This window comes from Phymastichus coffea, unplaced genomic scaffold (genome assembly GCF_024137745.1).
Source record: "Phymastichus coffea isolate CEN01 unplaced genomic scaffold, Cenicafe_Pcof_1.1 PCOF00059, whole genome shotgun sequence".
Lineage (NCBI taxonomy): Eukaryota > Metazoa > Arthropoda > Insecta > Hymenoptera > Eulophidae > Phymastichus > Phymastichus coffea.
Window position 1 is genome coordinate 23,314 of NW_026706870.1, and position 14,605 is coordinate 37,918.

Genomic DNA, 14,605 nt, shown 5'->3' on the forward strand with positions numbered 1-14,605 from the left:
ACATAAATCTAAATAAGAATTGGCTGTATCTTCAAGGTCGGTGCGCTAGGGGTGTATAGTCTAGCTCTGAAAGTTAATGCTTTTGTTTGTATCTAGTTGTACATGTAATCTCCACGTGGGTTAGCTTTACTGTCTCCTAAGATTTATATTTGGCGTTAAGGTCGCCAGCTATTATGAAGCAGGAATTATCGTTGGTAATTACACGTAATATAGATGTTAAGTTCGTAAATAAATAAAATACGGTTGTGACTAGCAGCCTAAACGCTTATAACTATGGGTGAGAGATGGTTACGATATTTCATGTTAACTGTAATTGTCTCGAGTGTTTTGACTGTATGCGAGTTTCTTTAATGAAGAGCATTTAACGATTATTCTATTTTTTATTAAGGACATTGTACATCCACCTTGAGTTAGTGGCGTTAGATAGGTTTGTCCACTGTCGAATTATTTTGTAATCTTGAAAAGATAAACGATGATTCAAATTAACTTTTGTTTGACTCATTTAAATTACGTTTGCGTGCTTCAAACATCTGCCATAAAGCCTCTGGTGAACTTGGTTTGGGTTGCCGACCGGCGACTAGACAAACCAAAAGAAAGAGTGTAACCAGCAACCAGATGGCGCTAGTAACCTGCAAGCGGTAAGAAATACATTTGTTTCGAATATGAACCCGTATAACTGCTTATGTATACTCCAAACGTATAAAGCAAATATTACCAACCGTGAGCGCAGTCGGCAACATCGGAACGAATCGGAGCGTCTTTTACCACAACTTTCTCGTTTTTCTTTGACTCCAGTCTCACAAGCCTGGCAACACCCTTGCGAAGATAGCCCGACAAACATGTAATGTAAAAAAAGAAAATCATATCTTATTTATTTTTAATTGTACATGATAGAAAACTAGTTATTTTTAATTGTACCATTTTAATTTTGCCAAAAATTAGCAACAAAGGGTATTGAATATTTGCCTTCAATATATTGCCTTTGGAAGGAAAATATTTAAAAAATGAAATGGCAGAAAAATTGTACCTTCTGTAAATTAAATTGTACCATCCGTAAAATAGCATAAATTTACTTAGAAAATAAATAATATGAAAACAACCAATTGACTGCATGCGCACAGTGTACTTCCGGATACGTTACTCATAATAAATGTCAATTGGTTGTTTTCATATTATTTATTTTCTAAGTAAATTTATGCTATTTTACGGATGGTACAATTTAATTTACAGAAGGTACAATTTTTCTGCCATTTCATTTTTTAAATATTTTCCTTCCAAAGGCAATATATTAAAGGCAAATATTCAATACCCTTTGTTGCTAATTTTTGGCAAAATTAAAATGGTACAATTAAAAATAACTAGTTTTTTATCATGTACAATTAAAAATAAATAAGATATGATGATTTTCTTTTTTTACATTATATGTTTGTCGGGCTGTCTTCGCGAGGGTCTGGCAACGCGGTTCTCTTTCTAGCATATGCTATAGCCTATATAGCCAGATGATACTAATCGGGTCTCAGCGCCCTCAGAAAATTTAAATTTGTTGTATTTTTCTCCGAACAATCGGTGACGCACGAAAAAGTGCCAATTGAACTAAAAATTAATGAATTGATCTGATTGTGTTAATTAATTTAGATTCTGTAAAAAGTGTGAAGTAAAACCTTTGTTTGACTTTTATTATTAAAAATGTCATTGTCAAGAATCAGAAAACTTATTGCTGACTTTAAACAAGAAGATGAAGATTGGCTAAAGGAAACTAAAAAAGACTTCGAAAATCAACATATTATATATGAAAAAATGTTTAAAAGAATAAAACACATTGAAGGTATTAAATTGCTAAATAGATATAAGATTATTTAAATTTTATGAAATTATTTGTAAATAGATGAAGTTATAAAACGAAAGGATGATATCACAAAAATGTTGGATTATTTAATTTCCAATCATGATATTATCGAAAATGCTTTAAAAAAAATAAATAGTCTTGATAGTGTTGATAGTCTTCCATTACCTCCAGAACAACATGAGTAAGCTATATCATTTTATTAAAATATTAAAACAATGTAAACAATTTATTATAGCTAATTTATTTATGTTACAGAAATGCCATAGACTTAGTGAATAAAATAATTCAGTTCATGAACAACATTGAACTTATCACTGACCCAAATAAAGTTTCTCCTGAACAAATTAAAGAAGATGTTGTAAGTACCAAATCTTCTGTAACAACGATACAGTTCATTAAATAATCATGCAATATCTCTTATAGGTATCTTATGCAGCTAATGTGGCACAAGAATTACAAGAGTATAAGACTGATTTAAACATAGTTAAGGCATTACCCAATCGCGTATATTTACTACATTCTTTGAGTACAAAATTGACCGGTAATTGGTCTTGAATATAATTTTTAGAAAAAGTACAGATTATTAGTGAAAATCAAATATTTTTTCAGGTAAAACCGAATCTCTAGAAAGAGAGAACTCTCAAAAGTATAAACTTTCCACGATTACTGAGCAAGAATGAATGATAATAATGTTATGAAAAAATATTGATAGCTTTTGTACTTGACTGTAGTATTGATGAAAATTTTTAAACCAAGAAAAATTGTTTTCTACCTAAATATAAATGTAAATGTAAATAAAAAAAAATATTTTAAATAAACTGACTATACTGAATGTATTTATTTGAATCTTTACAATATATTTATAAAATATTTATATACAATATATTTATTTGAATCGTTATAATTGATCATATGTTTAGGTTACTTTAAAGCTAGATATTAGGTTATGTATTTGTTTTAATCAATAACGAATTTTTCGAATATATAACCTCTACGGCAGTGATTTCCATGAACTTTTATAAAATAAATTAAACATTGCTTGAAAATGTCTAATTTATCAAAAGATAAATTTTTTGAGCAAAGTAGAGATGAGTATGTTCCTGAAATTGATAAAACAAATTATTTCCAGGAACAAGACGAGAAATTTGAAGAACTGCATAAAAATTTACAAAAATTAAAGGGTAAATTCAGTAACTATTGTTCATGTTATTGTGTTAGTGATGGTTCATCACCAATAAACTGCTAAACTTTTAACTTTTGCAGAAGATAATAAAAAACAGATTGATGCTATAATTGATAGTTTAGATGATTTAATGGCCAGCAAATGTGTAATTGAACAAACTCTTGATAAAATTATATCTGATGATTTACCCATTGAAATACCTAAAGAAAACTTGTGTGTATAATTACATTTTCTAGCGTTTTTTTAAATTTTGTTATTGTCACTAACTTTTAATATATATATTATTCAGGAGTGTAGTAGACCTTTTAGCCAAAGTCACAGGAATTGTCAATGATCCAAATGATAGTTTATTCAAAGTAAGCAAGAACAAAATGAATACAGTTTTAAAATATATTTGTACATTATTAAATGTTTAACTGATAAATACTTTTTTTTGAGGAATGTGAAAGGAAAAATGATAGTGCTGTGGAAGTCAACAAAGAAGAACTTAAGACTCAAACGTCAAACAAAATGAATTGCACTAATGATATGCCAAAAAAGTCTAAATTAACAAAACAGACAGAAGAAAATTCCTTGATCAACTTAGAAGATTGTGTTTTGCAAGACTGCAAGAATGAATATCAAAATGAAACATCAGACAAAGTGAACTTGACTGATAATACTGATAATACACATAAGGTCTTAAAAAAAGACAAAGAATAGTCCAATGGTTAACTAAGTAGGTTAGCTAGGGAAAATATATTAAGGTAACTAACTCTTTTAATTTCTTTTGTGTTGCATATTATGTATTTGTATCATGTAAATATTTCTTGATTTTCTCATTTGCTGATCATATAAATAAACTAATGTTTTTACAAAATTTACACAATAGAGTATCCACTGTTTAAAAATAGCAATAAAATGAATTTGTTTTAACGACAATGCAATACTCACAAGTTATTGATTAGTATCAAAAAGTAGTTTGTAAAAAACCTAAATTGTTTTCCAAATCCCACTTCAAAGTGATCAAATGTGGATCCACAATGTCCTAGAAAAAAAATGATTCACAACATGAATTTTTGTCAAATTTTTAATTTTATTGGATTACCTTAAAGTATGTTGTATATTCACTTGTAGTTGTTGGCACATCTGAATGATTCAAAACTTGTTTATTTCGACAAATTTTATTGTTATCATCTATATCTTTCTCTGGTTTTTCAATTTCATTTACGTATAGTGATAGTCTTGTTCTAATAGAAATGAAACCATTGTAATTGTAGCAATGCAGAAATGATTCAATTGTAGTAGAAAAGTACTTATACTTACTTAGCTAATTCTAATTTTTCAGTAGCAAGTTTACTTTCTTTTTCTATCAAAATTTCTTGTTGAGAGTGCAATTGATTAAATTTTTCTTTGTAGCGTTGTTCAATAAAACGAGCTTCTTTCAAAGCCTTCAGTCCTTCCTCTCTTTTAGATATTGCTGACTGTTTAATTAAATTTCATGTAGATAAAGTAGGATATTAAAAAATCAGTATTAATGAATATTAATACTTCCAAACCTGTGTGAATTCTTGCAGTTCTTTGGCTTTTTGAACAAGTAGATGCTCTTCTTCTTTCAGAATATGTTTTTTCTTATCTAATTCTTGTATTTTTTGTTGCCACTTTACTCTCTCTTGATTAGCATTGAAAGCTGCCTCTTGAGCAGTTTTTATAGCTGCTTCCAACTAGAAATCATTATTATTCACCATACATACATATTAAGAATTTAGTAAGCAAATTATAAAAATAAAGCTTACTTCAATTTTGGATGATTCATCAACTTGATGGTTCAATCTATTGAAAATTTGCAATTTTGCTCTTTCAGATGCAACAGCTTGTCTTTCTTGAGCAAGCCATTCCAACTGTTTATCTTCTTCTTTAGCCCAAGCATCCATCATAGACTAAAAATTATTCAAGCCATAAACATCAATAAGAAATATTGGATTGCCATCTAATAAATACCTTTAGCCTTTCCCGTTCCCAGTTCATCTGGTCTGCAAATATTTCTCTATCTCTGAGCAAAGCCTGCTCTTTAGTTTTAAGAATTTCTTCGCTGATTTGTAAGCTAGCATTTTGCTTGCTGAATTCTTTGGTCAAGTCTGCTATATTTGATTCGAGTTTTTGCGTTGTCGCTATGAATGTTTGCTTTTCTTTATTAAATGCTTCTTTCTGGCTTTCTAGTAGATTTTTCATATCTGAAAGTCATCGTCAAAGCACATCATCGCGAAAGAGTATACTCATAAATTCGGAAGTCTTACATTCGATATTTTTTTGTTGAATACTAAAATGATTCTCCTGTACGTCGCCGAAATGCTTATCTTTATTTTCGAATTTTTGCTGTAAATTTTCAAGATTCTCCATCAACAATTGTGATTTACTCAGTATACTCTGGACGTTCGTCCCATCCGTCCTCATGATTTCCATCGCCTGACGTTCCGACTCTCTCGACTTGGTCAGCTTGTCGATGATCTCGGTGTGCTCCCTCTGCAACATTTCTAAATTGTCGCGATGGCGCACCTGAATGTCCCGCAGCAGTATCGAGCTCTCCTCCTGGAAATTGCGAGCCGCGACTCTTTAGCTCCTCGCCGAACGCGGACGGGCGACGAGCGCGCGTCCTTGATTTACCGCGAGAAGCGCCTTCTCTTCCTTGCGGACCCTCTCGCAGTCGGACAGCTCCTCCTTCAGCCTCTGGATCTTGGAGCTGTACTCGGCGTCCAAGGCCTCGACGCGGTCTTGCGCCCACTTGTCCGCCTGGAGCACGGCCTCCTGCAAGCGAGCGACCTGCTGCCTGAAAGCGACGCGACCGGTGAGACGATCGGCGCACAGCGAGGGAAAGCGAGAGGTTACTTGAAGGACTGCTCGAGCACGGCCACTTCCCGGTCGTGCTTCTCCCTCAGGCTCGTCAGGGTGGCCTCCGTCGATTCGGCATTGGCGCTGTCGGGATCGTTGGCCGGCGCCGCGGGGCAGACGAGCGGCAGTGCGGTCGGCTGTGCCGCGAGGCTCTGAAACAGCGGTCGCGTTTTCAGAGAGAGAGCTGATCGGCGCGGCTGCCGCGACGCCTCAGCTCACTCGCAGGTGGCCGTCTATGCGATCCTGCTGCGCCCTTATCTGCGCCTCTATGAGCGCTTGCCTCTCCAGCTGTTTGGCCATCAGCGCGTCGAAGCGCCTCTCTTGCTCGTCGAGCTTGGCCTTCTGCGCGTCCAGCAGGCGGTTCAGCTGGTCGGTCTGCCGGCGGAGCGCCGCCGCGGTGCGCAGCTCGTGCTCCTGGCGCTGCACGTCCATCGCCGCGGCTCGGCGCTCGAGCTCCATGCCGAGCAGCGTCGTCGTCAGGTCGGGCCCGGCGCCGGGCGTAGCTGCGGTCGACGGGGGGGCCGCCGGGGGCGCCGGCGGCGACTTGGGCTCGGGCCGGGTCGGGGCCGTCAGCCAGTCGGGCAGGGCGTCGCCGAACTGCTGGGCGGAGGCCGACAGGTAGCCGAACGGGTCGCTGCTCTGCGGCGCCGCGGCCGAGGCGCGCCGTCCTCGCCGGGGCTCCCTCGGCGCGCTCGGCGAGTAGCCCGCGCTCGCGCCCTCGCTGCGCCCCGGCCTCGCGTCCGCCTCGCGGCCGAACAGTTCCTCCATCAGCGACTTCCTCGACTGGTCGCTCGGGAGCATCGGCCTCGCCGCTGCGCTCTGCAATCAGATGCGCGGTTGCGCGCGCTTGCGGAGGGCCGGTAGAGGGCCGACGGAGGGCGAGCTCGCGTCGTCGTTACCACTGGCTCGGCGGTCTCGCCGTCGTCGCGACGCCCGAGCCCGAACGGATCGCCGAGCCGCCCGCTGTCCACCGCAGTTGGCTTGTCGGGCGCGTCGTCGCCGAGCGGGTCCAGGCCGCCCGCAGGCTCGCTCCCATCTGCAACGCGAGGCGCACGTGCATCGACCGCGCCTCCGAAGCGCTGCGTTCGCCTACCTTCGAGTGTCACCCTTCTCCGCTCGCTCGCGCTACTCTTGGGCTGCGCTCTCTTACCGGGCAAGTCGTCCATCACTCTTGTCCCTTCGACGAAGAACAGTCCTGGCGGAGGGTCCCGCGGTAAGTATCGCAACTTTGGTGCATCGTTGTGCCGTTGTCGTTCTGTTCAAGCCATCTCCGAACGTCTCGCTAGAAGTCCCTTTAAATCAGGATAAGCACGCTTTGTTTTGAAACGCTCGCGAGGCCGCTCAGCTGTGGGTCGCCTTGGCGACAGCCGAACGGCGCGACGTTATTGGTCGCCGCGGCATCGCGTTGAGCGCGCGCAGCAACCGCTGCCGCCACAACAATGACGTGGCAATAGCCGTGGCGCTGCCAATTGCCTGCTGGGCTAAGCTGGCTTGTAAATAAATTAACCTAGAAAGGGGCGTCGACGCCATCGCTCCACCGACAAATCATCGTGAGCAGTTCGCGCTCGTGCGTAAACAGTCATGACGGACCTGTCGTTTTCGGCACGAGCCTACGCCAAGATAGTCCTTCACGCGGCCAAGTATCCACACTGCGCGATCAACGGACTGTTACTCGGCAAACTTCGTTCCAACGAGCTGCAGATCGTCGATGCGGTGCCGCTTTTTCACGTGTGCTTACACGTCTCGCCCATGTCCGAGCTCGCTCTCACCATGGTTAGTACACTTTTTTATTCCACACCATTCGCTGCTGCCTTGATTTTACATAGTTCCTTCAGCCTCGTCGATGCTAGCTCAAATGACATTGGTACTTTTTAGGTAGAGCAAGTGGCTATCAATAAAGGCTTAGTCATTGTGGGCTACTATTTGGCCAATGAAAATATCAATGACATTAGGTAATTTGTTCGCTGTTTTACTTAGATATTGGCTACTGCTTGTTTTACTCCCCTTTGTTTTGATTTTAGTTCCGACAAACCAGCTCATCGAGCCATTTCAGAAAAAATTGCCGAAAACTTCAATCATGCTGTCTTGACAGTTGTTTCGAATAAAGACATGACCATTGGCATGAACACAAATCCTTTAAGAATTTCACAGTATTCAGATGGCAAATGGAAATACAGAGATAAGTCAAGGTCAATATTACAAATACTCTTTTGTGTTACAATTTGCTTTTGTCTTCAATATCTTCATGGACCATTTTCCTTGTTCATTTCAGTATAAACTTTGAAGCTGGAGCTGATCTCTTAGAAGCTATGTATCATTTAATGAGAAATGAAGAATATAGAAATCTAGTCGACTTTGATAACCATTTGGATAATATATCGTTAGATTGGCAGAACTATAATCTAAATCATATCATAGATAAAGCGCTGAAGAATCAAAGATAGATTGAATTTGTAAATAAACCAAAGTTTGTTTTCATACTTTGAATTGTTTGTGCAAGGGTACCTATGTATTATATTTAATTTATACAACACTAATAAATATTCACAAGAAATTTATGCAAATGTCACGATTGTTCTGTATTTTTACTGTTTCTTATTTACAATAATTTTCATACACATTTAATAATAGTAGCGATTGTTCTATAAAAGCTATATAAACAAACATGTTTAAAAAATATCCAACAATTTTTATTAAATAGTACATTTTTGTTTTCTAATTTTTGTTCAGTTATATTCACTATAGATTACAATAATTAGAAATGAATAACATGGAGTTTTTTACAGTTTTTTTAAAAGATAGAAGCAAGTTAGATTGATTTTCACTTATAGAAACATCATATTCATGAGAAAAATCTGAAAATCATTAAATAGTATTTTTATATTTAAAATATGAAAACAATCAATTATTATAGGTTTGACTCCAATTTACTAGTATTCGCATTTGCCCCCTTATTGACACGCATGCGTATCTCGTGTGAGTAATCCAAATATAACCTTATTTTCAATTACAATTGTATGTTGTATGACTACATATATGATGAAATTATAGTAGTAATAGTGTATACGACATGGAGACTTCTCCATGGACAGGGGCCTTATTGCGGTGTTGGTCATGCGTGCTTAGACGTTGCGCAGTGTATTATGCGTCGATCGTGTTCGTCTCAAAACAAATTGATGGGTCATTCTTGGCTTTGTTTATTATATATATATATAAAATATATAAAATTTTTTATCATTTTTCTTTAATTGTTAATAACTTTTGATATAATTAATGTATCGTCATTAAAATTTGGGAAAAATCTCACTTTCATGTGTACAACAGTTGTGCCAAATTAAAAAAAATCCGAAACCTAAAGGTTATAAGTAAATCGAAATAGCCAAAAATAACTCTGATATTGATTATAATTACTCCATTAATAATATTGACATTATCCTTGTGACAGGCAGATCTGTGTACATAATATTGCGCAGTCTCCAAGTGCGAATGACCAACACCACAATAAGGCCCTAGGAGGCTCGGTAAGGCTCTCTCCAGATAAGATCCGAGGGTCACCAAACCGCGCGGTATTTTGCCACAGTCCGTTGTTTCGCTCTTTGTCCAATTCTGTGCTAATAATAGTTAAATGCAATCTAGCAATAGCGTTGTGATATGTCGGGGTCGGAACATGTCAACACAGTCGATTACAAGAAAAAATATATATAAATAAAAATAATGTTAGCCGAAAAAATCAATCGATAATGAAGAAATCGCTCGATCGTGCATTCGAAAAAACAAATCGACCTCCTCACCGATCATCTATTCCTGGTAATCTCGCTGGTCCCGAACTCGACGCTGACAAACGTTTTCATTAATTTTTTTTTCGTTGTGTTACGATATTAGATCACGTTAGCAACAAATTATTGCAAAATAAGTGCACGCGACAGTTTCAAATTCGCTAGACATCAGAACTCTCAAGTTTTATCATTTCTCTTCGTTAATCTAATAAAAACAAATTTTTTTTCCATCACATTCGCTGTTGGAAACGTCGTTTATACGGGACAGTAGGTTTCTAAACAAATGTTTTTGTTTATACGTATAATAAAGTAGAACGAGAGGTCGATTCGGCAAGTACAATTAGTATATACTATAAGTATTTTGTTAACTGGACACGGAAAAAAAGTAAGCCAAGAGCAAGTGCCTAATTTCGCATCCAACGACAAGCAAAGAAGCCAAGACCTCAGGTAGGTAATAGTTATTTACGTACCTCGGGCTGTATCACGTCGTATTACGTCGAGGGACTTTTTGGGAAGGAGAGGGGGGCAGTGGAGCGTCCGATGCCGCGCAGTGCCCATCTCCTTCAAAAAATCCCGAGACGTAATACGACGTGAAATAGCCCGAAGTGCGTTAACAATTTTTCAATTTTGGCGCCCGTAAACTGATTTTTACCGTTAGCCGGTTGTAATATAAATAAATATTTTTCGAGTTTGCCGGTATCACACTTGACTTCGCTTTTTCAACGAGCTCTTCCAGTATATTTCCACTATTGTCATCTTCTTCAGAACTGCTAGAGTCACTTGCTGCATCAGCATTTTGTTTATTTGACATAAACATTTCTGATAAATTCATTTTTAACAATTTTCACTAATACCGGCACTTTTTACTTTTCTCGATTTTCAAGTTCGGACACGTTTGACATATCCCCTCTCACTTGCTTAGGCGCCCGTAAGCAGCATTTTACGTGCAGAGCATGCTCAGCGTAGAAAGTTGTTCAGTACAGCGGAGGGGCATCCTGGGCTGCATTGACTTAATACAGCCTAGGACACTGGGCTGTATTGAGTCAATACAGCCCAGGACCCTGGCTCCCTCTACGTGACAGCACTTAATACGTCGGAGGACTAGTACGATAAACTTCCATGTAGAGGGCTCTGCATGGAAGTTTTTCCGTGCTGCGGAAAAGTATAGTCTCCGCCTTTAAAAAGTGAGAGGGGATATGTCAAACGTGTCCGAACTTGAAAATCGAGAAAAGTAAAAAGTGCCGGTATTAGTGAAAATTGTTAAAAATGAATTTATCAGAAATGTTTATGTCAAATAAACAAAATGCTGATGCAGCAAGTGACTCTAGCAGTTCTGAAGAAGATGACAATAGTGGAAATATACTGGAAGAGCTCGTTGAAAAAGCGAAGTCAAGTGTGATACCGGCAAACTCGAAAAATATTTATTTATATTACAACCGGCTAACGGTAAAAATCAGTTTACGGGCGCCAAAATTGAAAAATTGTTAACGCACTTCGGGCTATTTCACGTCGTATTACGTCTCGGGATTTTTTGAAGGAGATGGGCACTGCGCGGCCTCGGACGCTCCACTGCCCCCCTCTCCTTCCCAAAAAGTCCCTCGACGTAATACGACGTGATACAGCCCGAGGTACGTAAATAACTAATAAACAAAAACATTTGTTTAGAAACCTACTGTCCCGTATAAACGACGTTTCCAACAGCGAATGTGATGGAAAAAAAATTTGTTTTTATTAGATTAACGAAGAGAAATGATAAAACTTGAGAGTTCTGATGTCTAGCGAATTTGAAACTGTCGCGTGCACTTATTTTGCAATAATTTGTTGCTAATGTGATCTAATACCGTAACACAACGAAAAAAACATTAATGAAAACGTTTGTCAGCGTCGAGTTCGGGACCAGCGAGATTACCAGGAATAGATGATCGATGAGGAGGTCGATTTGTTTTTTCGAATGCACGATCGAGCGATTTCTTCATTATCGATTGATTTTTTGTTGTCCACCCATTTCTCACTAGATGATGTTGATCATCCGCGAGTGGTAAGAATACTCGCTCGTTGCTTATATATAATCCCGCATAATAATTCGACCTCTTGAAACGTATGAGGCAGTTGTTATTGACCGTCGAGACCATGGAGACTACATACAGGAGACGAAGCGGCCTATCCCGGCCTGGATAGAGTTTAGGAACTCGAAGTCCCCCAAGGTGCCTTAGTAGAGGGCTACCGCCATCTAGTGGTAACAGCCGGCGCGTCGAGTTGTTGAAGCGCGCTATCATGCATTAGCGCGCGTCGATAACTCGAGTCACCACTAGATGGCGGTAGCCCTCTAAGGCACTGAGGGACTTAGGCTGGAAAATTCTTATACATTACGCTTCGTCTCCTGTATGTAGCCTCCGTGGTATACGAGCTGTAAAAGAATTACAAGTTATTTTTTCTGAAAGTACTCCAATAAAGTTCGTTAAATTTGCTATTGAGACATCAAAATAAAGTAAAGTTGCTAAATATGATAGAGTCTTGCTCCAAAAAACGTATGCTATTGGGCATAACTTTATTAGGAGGGTAAGTTGAATTTTAGTTTAAAGCAATTCAAGTCAATCTGCATTCATTTGAGAGATTGAACAGCATGTAACTTGTATTGTTAGGTTGACCATTTTGGTTTTGATAGTTGAAAGTCATTGGACAGACGCCAAAAGTGGTAATGTGATTGTTGAGACTATTGAGGCTAACAGCACATGTTTATCTGGTGAAGATTTCAAAGTGATTTGGGAGTGCCATCCATGTTCTGCCTTTGAAATTGCCAGCCAAAGTATTGGAGTTTGTTCCAAAGCACGGTACAAAGAAGTAGTTGAATGCAAATCTGGAGAAAAAATTACCAGAAGGTAAGGTTGTTCAAGGCAGTGTGATGAAATTATCTGCTTTTTGTCATAATACAAATCATGATATATTATTTTGTTGTAGTTGTGATAAAGTTGCATGGTTGGAGGAGAGAGCTTTTTGGAAATTTGAAAGTTTTATGTTTGCTGGAACAATTTTATCTTGTTTAATATTGTTTTGGAGAGAAAGTATCCTCAGAAAGCGAATCATAAAAAATGTGGCTAGACAGTTGAGAGGTAGCGTTTAATTTGTTAAGTTGTAATAATGGGAACAGTTTATTTGAAGGTATTTGCAACTACAGCACTGTGTCAGGTGCCTATCGAGACATTGATTTCACTGTTTACCATCAAATATTGTAATTCAAGTGTACGAATAATGCTAGTTAAAGACAGTAACTCTTCAGGAGAAAACTCATTTTTAGTAAATGTTTCTATATTTGAGTGTGAATTTATAGAGTACAGTGAAATGTCAGAAATAGCAAGTGGTTGTGAACTTCCCAATTTAGAAGAAAGTGATAGTAATTGCATAGCAGGACTATGTGCAACGTTGAGAGGTATAATTAAAAAAGTTTTAATAGAAAACCCAGAACATTATTGCAGAGACCTTTTAGGTTTCAAAGAATCCTGTTTGTTGGCTTGTTCCGAAGCAAGTGTTTGGACCAGATTTTGCGAGATAGATATCATATCAATGCTCAGAACAATAGTTCAAGACAGCATCTTGCCTGTGGCATTAGTCAGATTTGAACATCACATGACACAACCAATGAGAGTACACAATATATACAAGTATACAATGTCGAAAAAAATTGCTGGCAATGTAGTGACACAAAATCGAGCTGATCTTCCTGAACATACATTTGCAGAAGGCATGATTCTTTCTTTAGCAGATATTATTGTATTTGTGTGTATTCATATGCTATTCAACTTTATTGACAAGAAACAAGTTCATGAATTGATTCCATTAACACTCAAATGGTATAATAACTTGCTTACTAAAGAACATATTTTGAGGAGCTTAAATGTGTTTTGCATTGAAGAACTGACCAGCAGAAATGTGATATGCAACTACAGCCTTCCTGTAGTCGAAAATCAAAGTTTATATAAGAGTGATCCAAAGAGATATAAGCCTAGAAATCGAATTTATACTCGTCAAGAGGATATAGATAGTTCTCTAGACAAAGTCAAAAGTATCGAGTTGAAAGTGATGTTGGATAAGCCATTTGTTGATGAGGAAGATTTTGACTGGGATAGTGTACCTCAAGATGCTACTCCAGTTAAAGATTTGCCGAGCAATAGACTTCAAAGAAAATTCCAACAATTAGAAAGTCTATGCAAACCAATCTTAAAATTAGCCAAAACTGGGGATACAATTGTTGATTTTTGTTCTGGGGGTGGTCATTTAGGAATTCTCTTGGCTTATCTACTGCCCAAGTGTAATTTAATTTTGTTAGAAAATAAAGCTGAATCAATGAATAGAGCAAAAACGAGAGTAGCCAGATTATCCTTGAGAAATGTTAAATTTTATCAAAGTAATTTGGATTATTTCAAAGGGCATTTCGACATAGGTACGTGTTTGCATGCTTGTGGCGTGGCTACCGACTTGGTACTTCAGCAGTGCATCGACAAAAATGCTGCCTTTGTTTGCTGTCCGTGTTGTTATGGATCAGTTCAAGATTGCCACCGCATTGTTTATCCGCGAAGTCGAGTGCTGACAGAAGTGTTAGATAAAAGGAGTTATCTGGTATTGGGACATGCAGCTGATCAAACCCACGATGTGGAGAACGTTAAAACGAAACAAGGCTACGAGTGCATGACAATCATTGACACTGACAGGAAAATGCAAGCTGCCGAGCACGGCTATCAGGTTTATTTGAATAAACTTACACCAGACTCTTGCTCTCCAAAAAATCACCTGCTCATTGGCTTGCCTACAGTAATGAAATCTTCATAATGATTTTATTAAATAGCTTGTAATAATTGTTTTTAAAATAAAAAATATTTCTAATAAAACTTACCATTACTTAATTTACTACGTCACAATGCAAAATTTTTTTTATGG

At 38.2% G+C, this 14,605-nt stretch overlaps 6 protein-coding genes across 13 annotated transcripts; 5 read left to right on the forward strand and 1 right to left on the reverse strand.

The window, feature by feature from the left end:
- Positions 1-165: 165 nt before the first annotated feature.
- On the forward strand, positions 166-2,668 carry LOC131666582 (uncharacterized). Of its 4 annotated transcripts, none has more exons than XM_058939385.1 (7): positions 166-194; positions 542-638; positions 1,636-1,825; positions 1,886-2,027; positions 2,102-2,204; positions 2,270-2,387; positions 2,456-2,668. In XM_058939385.1, exons 3-7 carry the CDS (start codon positions 1,687-1,689, stop codon positions 2,524-2,526), a joined length of 573 nt encoding a protein of 190 aa, XP_058795368.1. In that variant the 5' UTR covers positions 166-194; positions 542-638; positions 1,636-1,686; the 3' UTR covers positions 2,527-2,668. The 4 variants fall into 4 exon arrangements, with proteins under 4 accessions (XP_058795368.1, XP_058795366.1, XP_058795367.1 ...); XM_058939383.1 differs by lacking the exon at positions 166-194 and adding an exon at positions 234-277 and having other exon boundaries at positions 389-638; XM_058939384.1 differs by lacking the exons at positions 166-194; positions 542-638 and adding an exon at positions 721-841.
- Positions 2,669-2,804: 136 nt separating this feature from the next.
- Positions 2,805-3,946, forward strand: LOC131666491 (uncharacterized). Its single transcript, XM_058939208.1, has 4 exons — positions 2,805-3,027; positions 3,110-3,242; positions 3,319-3,385; positions 3,468-3,946. Exons 1-4 carry the CDS (start codon positions 2,892-2,894, stop codon positions 3,729-3,731), a joined length of 600 nt encoding a protein of 199 aa, XP_058795191.1. The 5' UTR covers positions 2,805-2,891; the 3' UTR covers positions 3,732-3,946.
- Positions 3,947-3,957: 11 nt separating this feature from the next.
- Positions 3,958-10,157, reverse strand: LOC131666488 (putative protein tag-278). 3 transcript variants are annotated; one of them, XM_058939204.1, is made up of 12 exons: positions 10,144-10,157; positions 6,797-7,189; positions 6,117-6,716; positions 5,895-6,049; positions 5,673-5,835; positions 5,306-5,597; positions 5,010-5,242; positions 4,805-4,948; positions 4,568-4,732; positions 4,335-4,492; positions 4,117-4,258; positions 3,958-4,056 (listed from the first exon to the last, which is right to left on the reverse strand). In XM_058939204.1, exons 2-12 carry the CDS (start codon positions 7,061-7,063, stop codon positions 3,979-3,981), a joined length of 2,397 nt encoding a protein of 798 aa, XP_058795187.1. In that variant the 5' UTR covers positions 7,064-7,189; positions 10,144-10,157; the 3' UTR covers positions 3,958-3,978. The 3 variants fall into 3 exon arrangements, with proteins under 3 accessions (XP_058795187.1, XP_058795189.1, XP_058795188.1); XM_058939206.1 differs by lacking the exon at positions 10,144-10,157 and having other exon boundaries at positions 6,797-6,933; positions 7,048-7,186; XM_058939205.1 differs by lacking the exon at positions 10,144-10,157 and having other exon boundaries at positions 6,797-6,933; positions 6,991-7,125.
- Positions 7,323-8,477, forward strand: LOC131666489 (ER membrane protein complex subunit 8/9 homolog). Its single transcript, XM_058939207.1, has 4 exons — positions 7,323-7,670; positions 7,773-7,849; positions 7,919-8,086; positions 8,170-8,477. Exons 1-4 carry the CDS (start codon positions 7,479-7,481, stop codon positions 8,339-8,341), a joined length of 609 nt encoding a protein of 202 aa, XP_058795190.1. The 5' UTR covers positions 7,323-7,478; the 3' UTR covers positions 8,342-8,477.
- A 1,676-nt stretch (positions 10,158-11,833) lies between the features above and the next one.
- Positions 11,834-12,794, forward strand: LOC131666513 (protein JTB). 2 transcript variants are annotated; one of them, XM_058939248.1, is made up of 4 exons: positions 11,834-11,877; positions 11,986-12,232; positions 12,316-12,552; positions 12,632-12,794. In XM_058939248.1, exons 2-4 carry the CDS (start codon positions 12,177-12,179, stop codon positions 12,792-12,794), a joined length of 456 nt encoding a protein of 151 aa, XP_058795231.1. In that variant the 5' UTR covers positions 11,834-11,877; positions 11,986-12,176. The 2 variants fall into 2 exon arrangements, with proteins under 2 accessions (XP_058795231.1, XP_058795230.1); XM_058939247.1 differs by having other exon boundaries at positions 11,870-12,232.
- Positions 12,795-12,811: 17 nt separating this feature from the next.
- Positions 12,812-14,537, forward strand: LOC131666512 (glutathione S-transferase C-terminal domain-containing protein homolog). 2 transcript variants are annotated; one of them, XM_058939245.1, is made up of 2 exons: positions 12,812-13,100; positions 13,158-14,537. In XM_058939245.1, the coding sequence occupies exons 1-2, from the start codon at positions 12,812-12,814 to the stop codon at positions 14,495-14,497; spliced, it is 1,629 nt and encodes a 542-aa protein (XP_058795228.1). In that variant the 3' UTR covers positions 14,498-14,537. The 2 variants fall into 2 exon arrangements, with proteins under 2 accessions (XP_058795228.1, XP_058795227.1); XM_058939244.1 differs by having other exon boundaries at positions 12,812-14,537.
- The last annotated feature ends 68 nt before the right edge of the window (positions 14,538-14,605 follow it).

Bases quoted from the DNA above. Each gene is read 5' to 3' on its own strand.
- LOC131666512 (XM_058939244.1), top strand. From the start codon at position 12,812: ATGGGAACAGTTTATTTGAAGGTATTTGCAACTACAGCACTGTGTCAG.
- LOC131666489 (XM_058939207.1), top strand. From the start codon at position 7,479: ATGACGGACCTGTCGTTTTCGGCACGAGCCTACGCCAAGATAGTCCTT. The intron at 7,671-7,772 runs GTTAGTACACTT...GGTACTTTTTAG, and splicing joins CCGAGCTCGCTCTCACCATG to GTAGAGCAAGTGGCTATCAA. The intron at 7,850-7,918 runs GTAATTTGTTCG...TTTTGATTTTAG, and splicing joins GAAAATATCAATGACATTAG to TTCCGACAAACCAGCTCATC.
- LOC131666513 (XM_058939248.1), top strand. From the start codon at position 12,177: ATGATAGAGTCTTGCTCCAAAAAACGTATGCTATTGGGCATAACTTTA. The intron at 12,233-12,315 runs GTAAGTTGAATT...TTGTATTGTTAG, and splicing joins GGCATAACTTTATTAGGAGG to GTTGACCATTTTGGTTTTGA. The intron at 12,553-12,631 runs GTAAGGTTGTTC...ATTTTGTTGTAG, and splicing joins GGAGAAAAAATTACCAGAAG to TTGTGATAAAGTTGCATGGT.
- LOC131666488 (XM_058939204.1), bottom strand. From the start codon at position 7,063: ATGGACGACTTGCCCGGTAAGAGAGCGCAGCCCAAGAGTAGCGCGAGC. The intron at 6,050-6,116 runs GTGAGCTGAGGC...CCGCTGTTTCAG, and splicing joins GCATAGACGGCCACCTGCGA to AGCCTCGCGGCACAGCCGAC. The intron at 4,493-4,567 runs GTTTGGAAGTAT...TTAATTAAACAG, and splicing joins AACTGCAAGAATTCACACAG to TCAGCAATATCTAAAAGAGA.
- LOC131666491 (XM_058939208.1), top strand. From the start codon at position 2,892: ATGTCTAATTTATCAAAAGATAAATTTTTTGAGCAAAGTAGAGATGAG. The intron at 3,028-3,109 runs GTAAATTCAGTA...TAACTTTTGCAG, and splicing joins AAATTTACAAAAATTAAAGG to AAGATAATAAAAAACAGATT. The intron at 3,243-3,318 runs GTGTGTATAATT...TATATTATTCAG, and splicing joins GAAATACCTAAAGAAAACTT to GAGTGTAGTAGACCTTTTAG.
- LOC131666582 (XM_058939385.1), top strand. From the start codon at position 1,687: ATGTCATTGTCAAGAATCAGAAAACTTATTGCTGACTTTAAACAAGAA. The intron at 2,028-2,101 runs GTAAGCTATATC...TTTATGTTACAG, and splicing joins TTACCTCCAGAACAACATGA to AAATGCCATAGACTTAGTGA. The intron at 2,388-2,455 runs GTAATTGGTCTT...ATATTTTTTCAG, and splicing joins TTTGAGTACAAAATTGACCG to GTAAAACCGAATCTCTAGAA.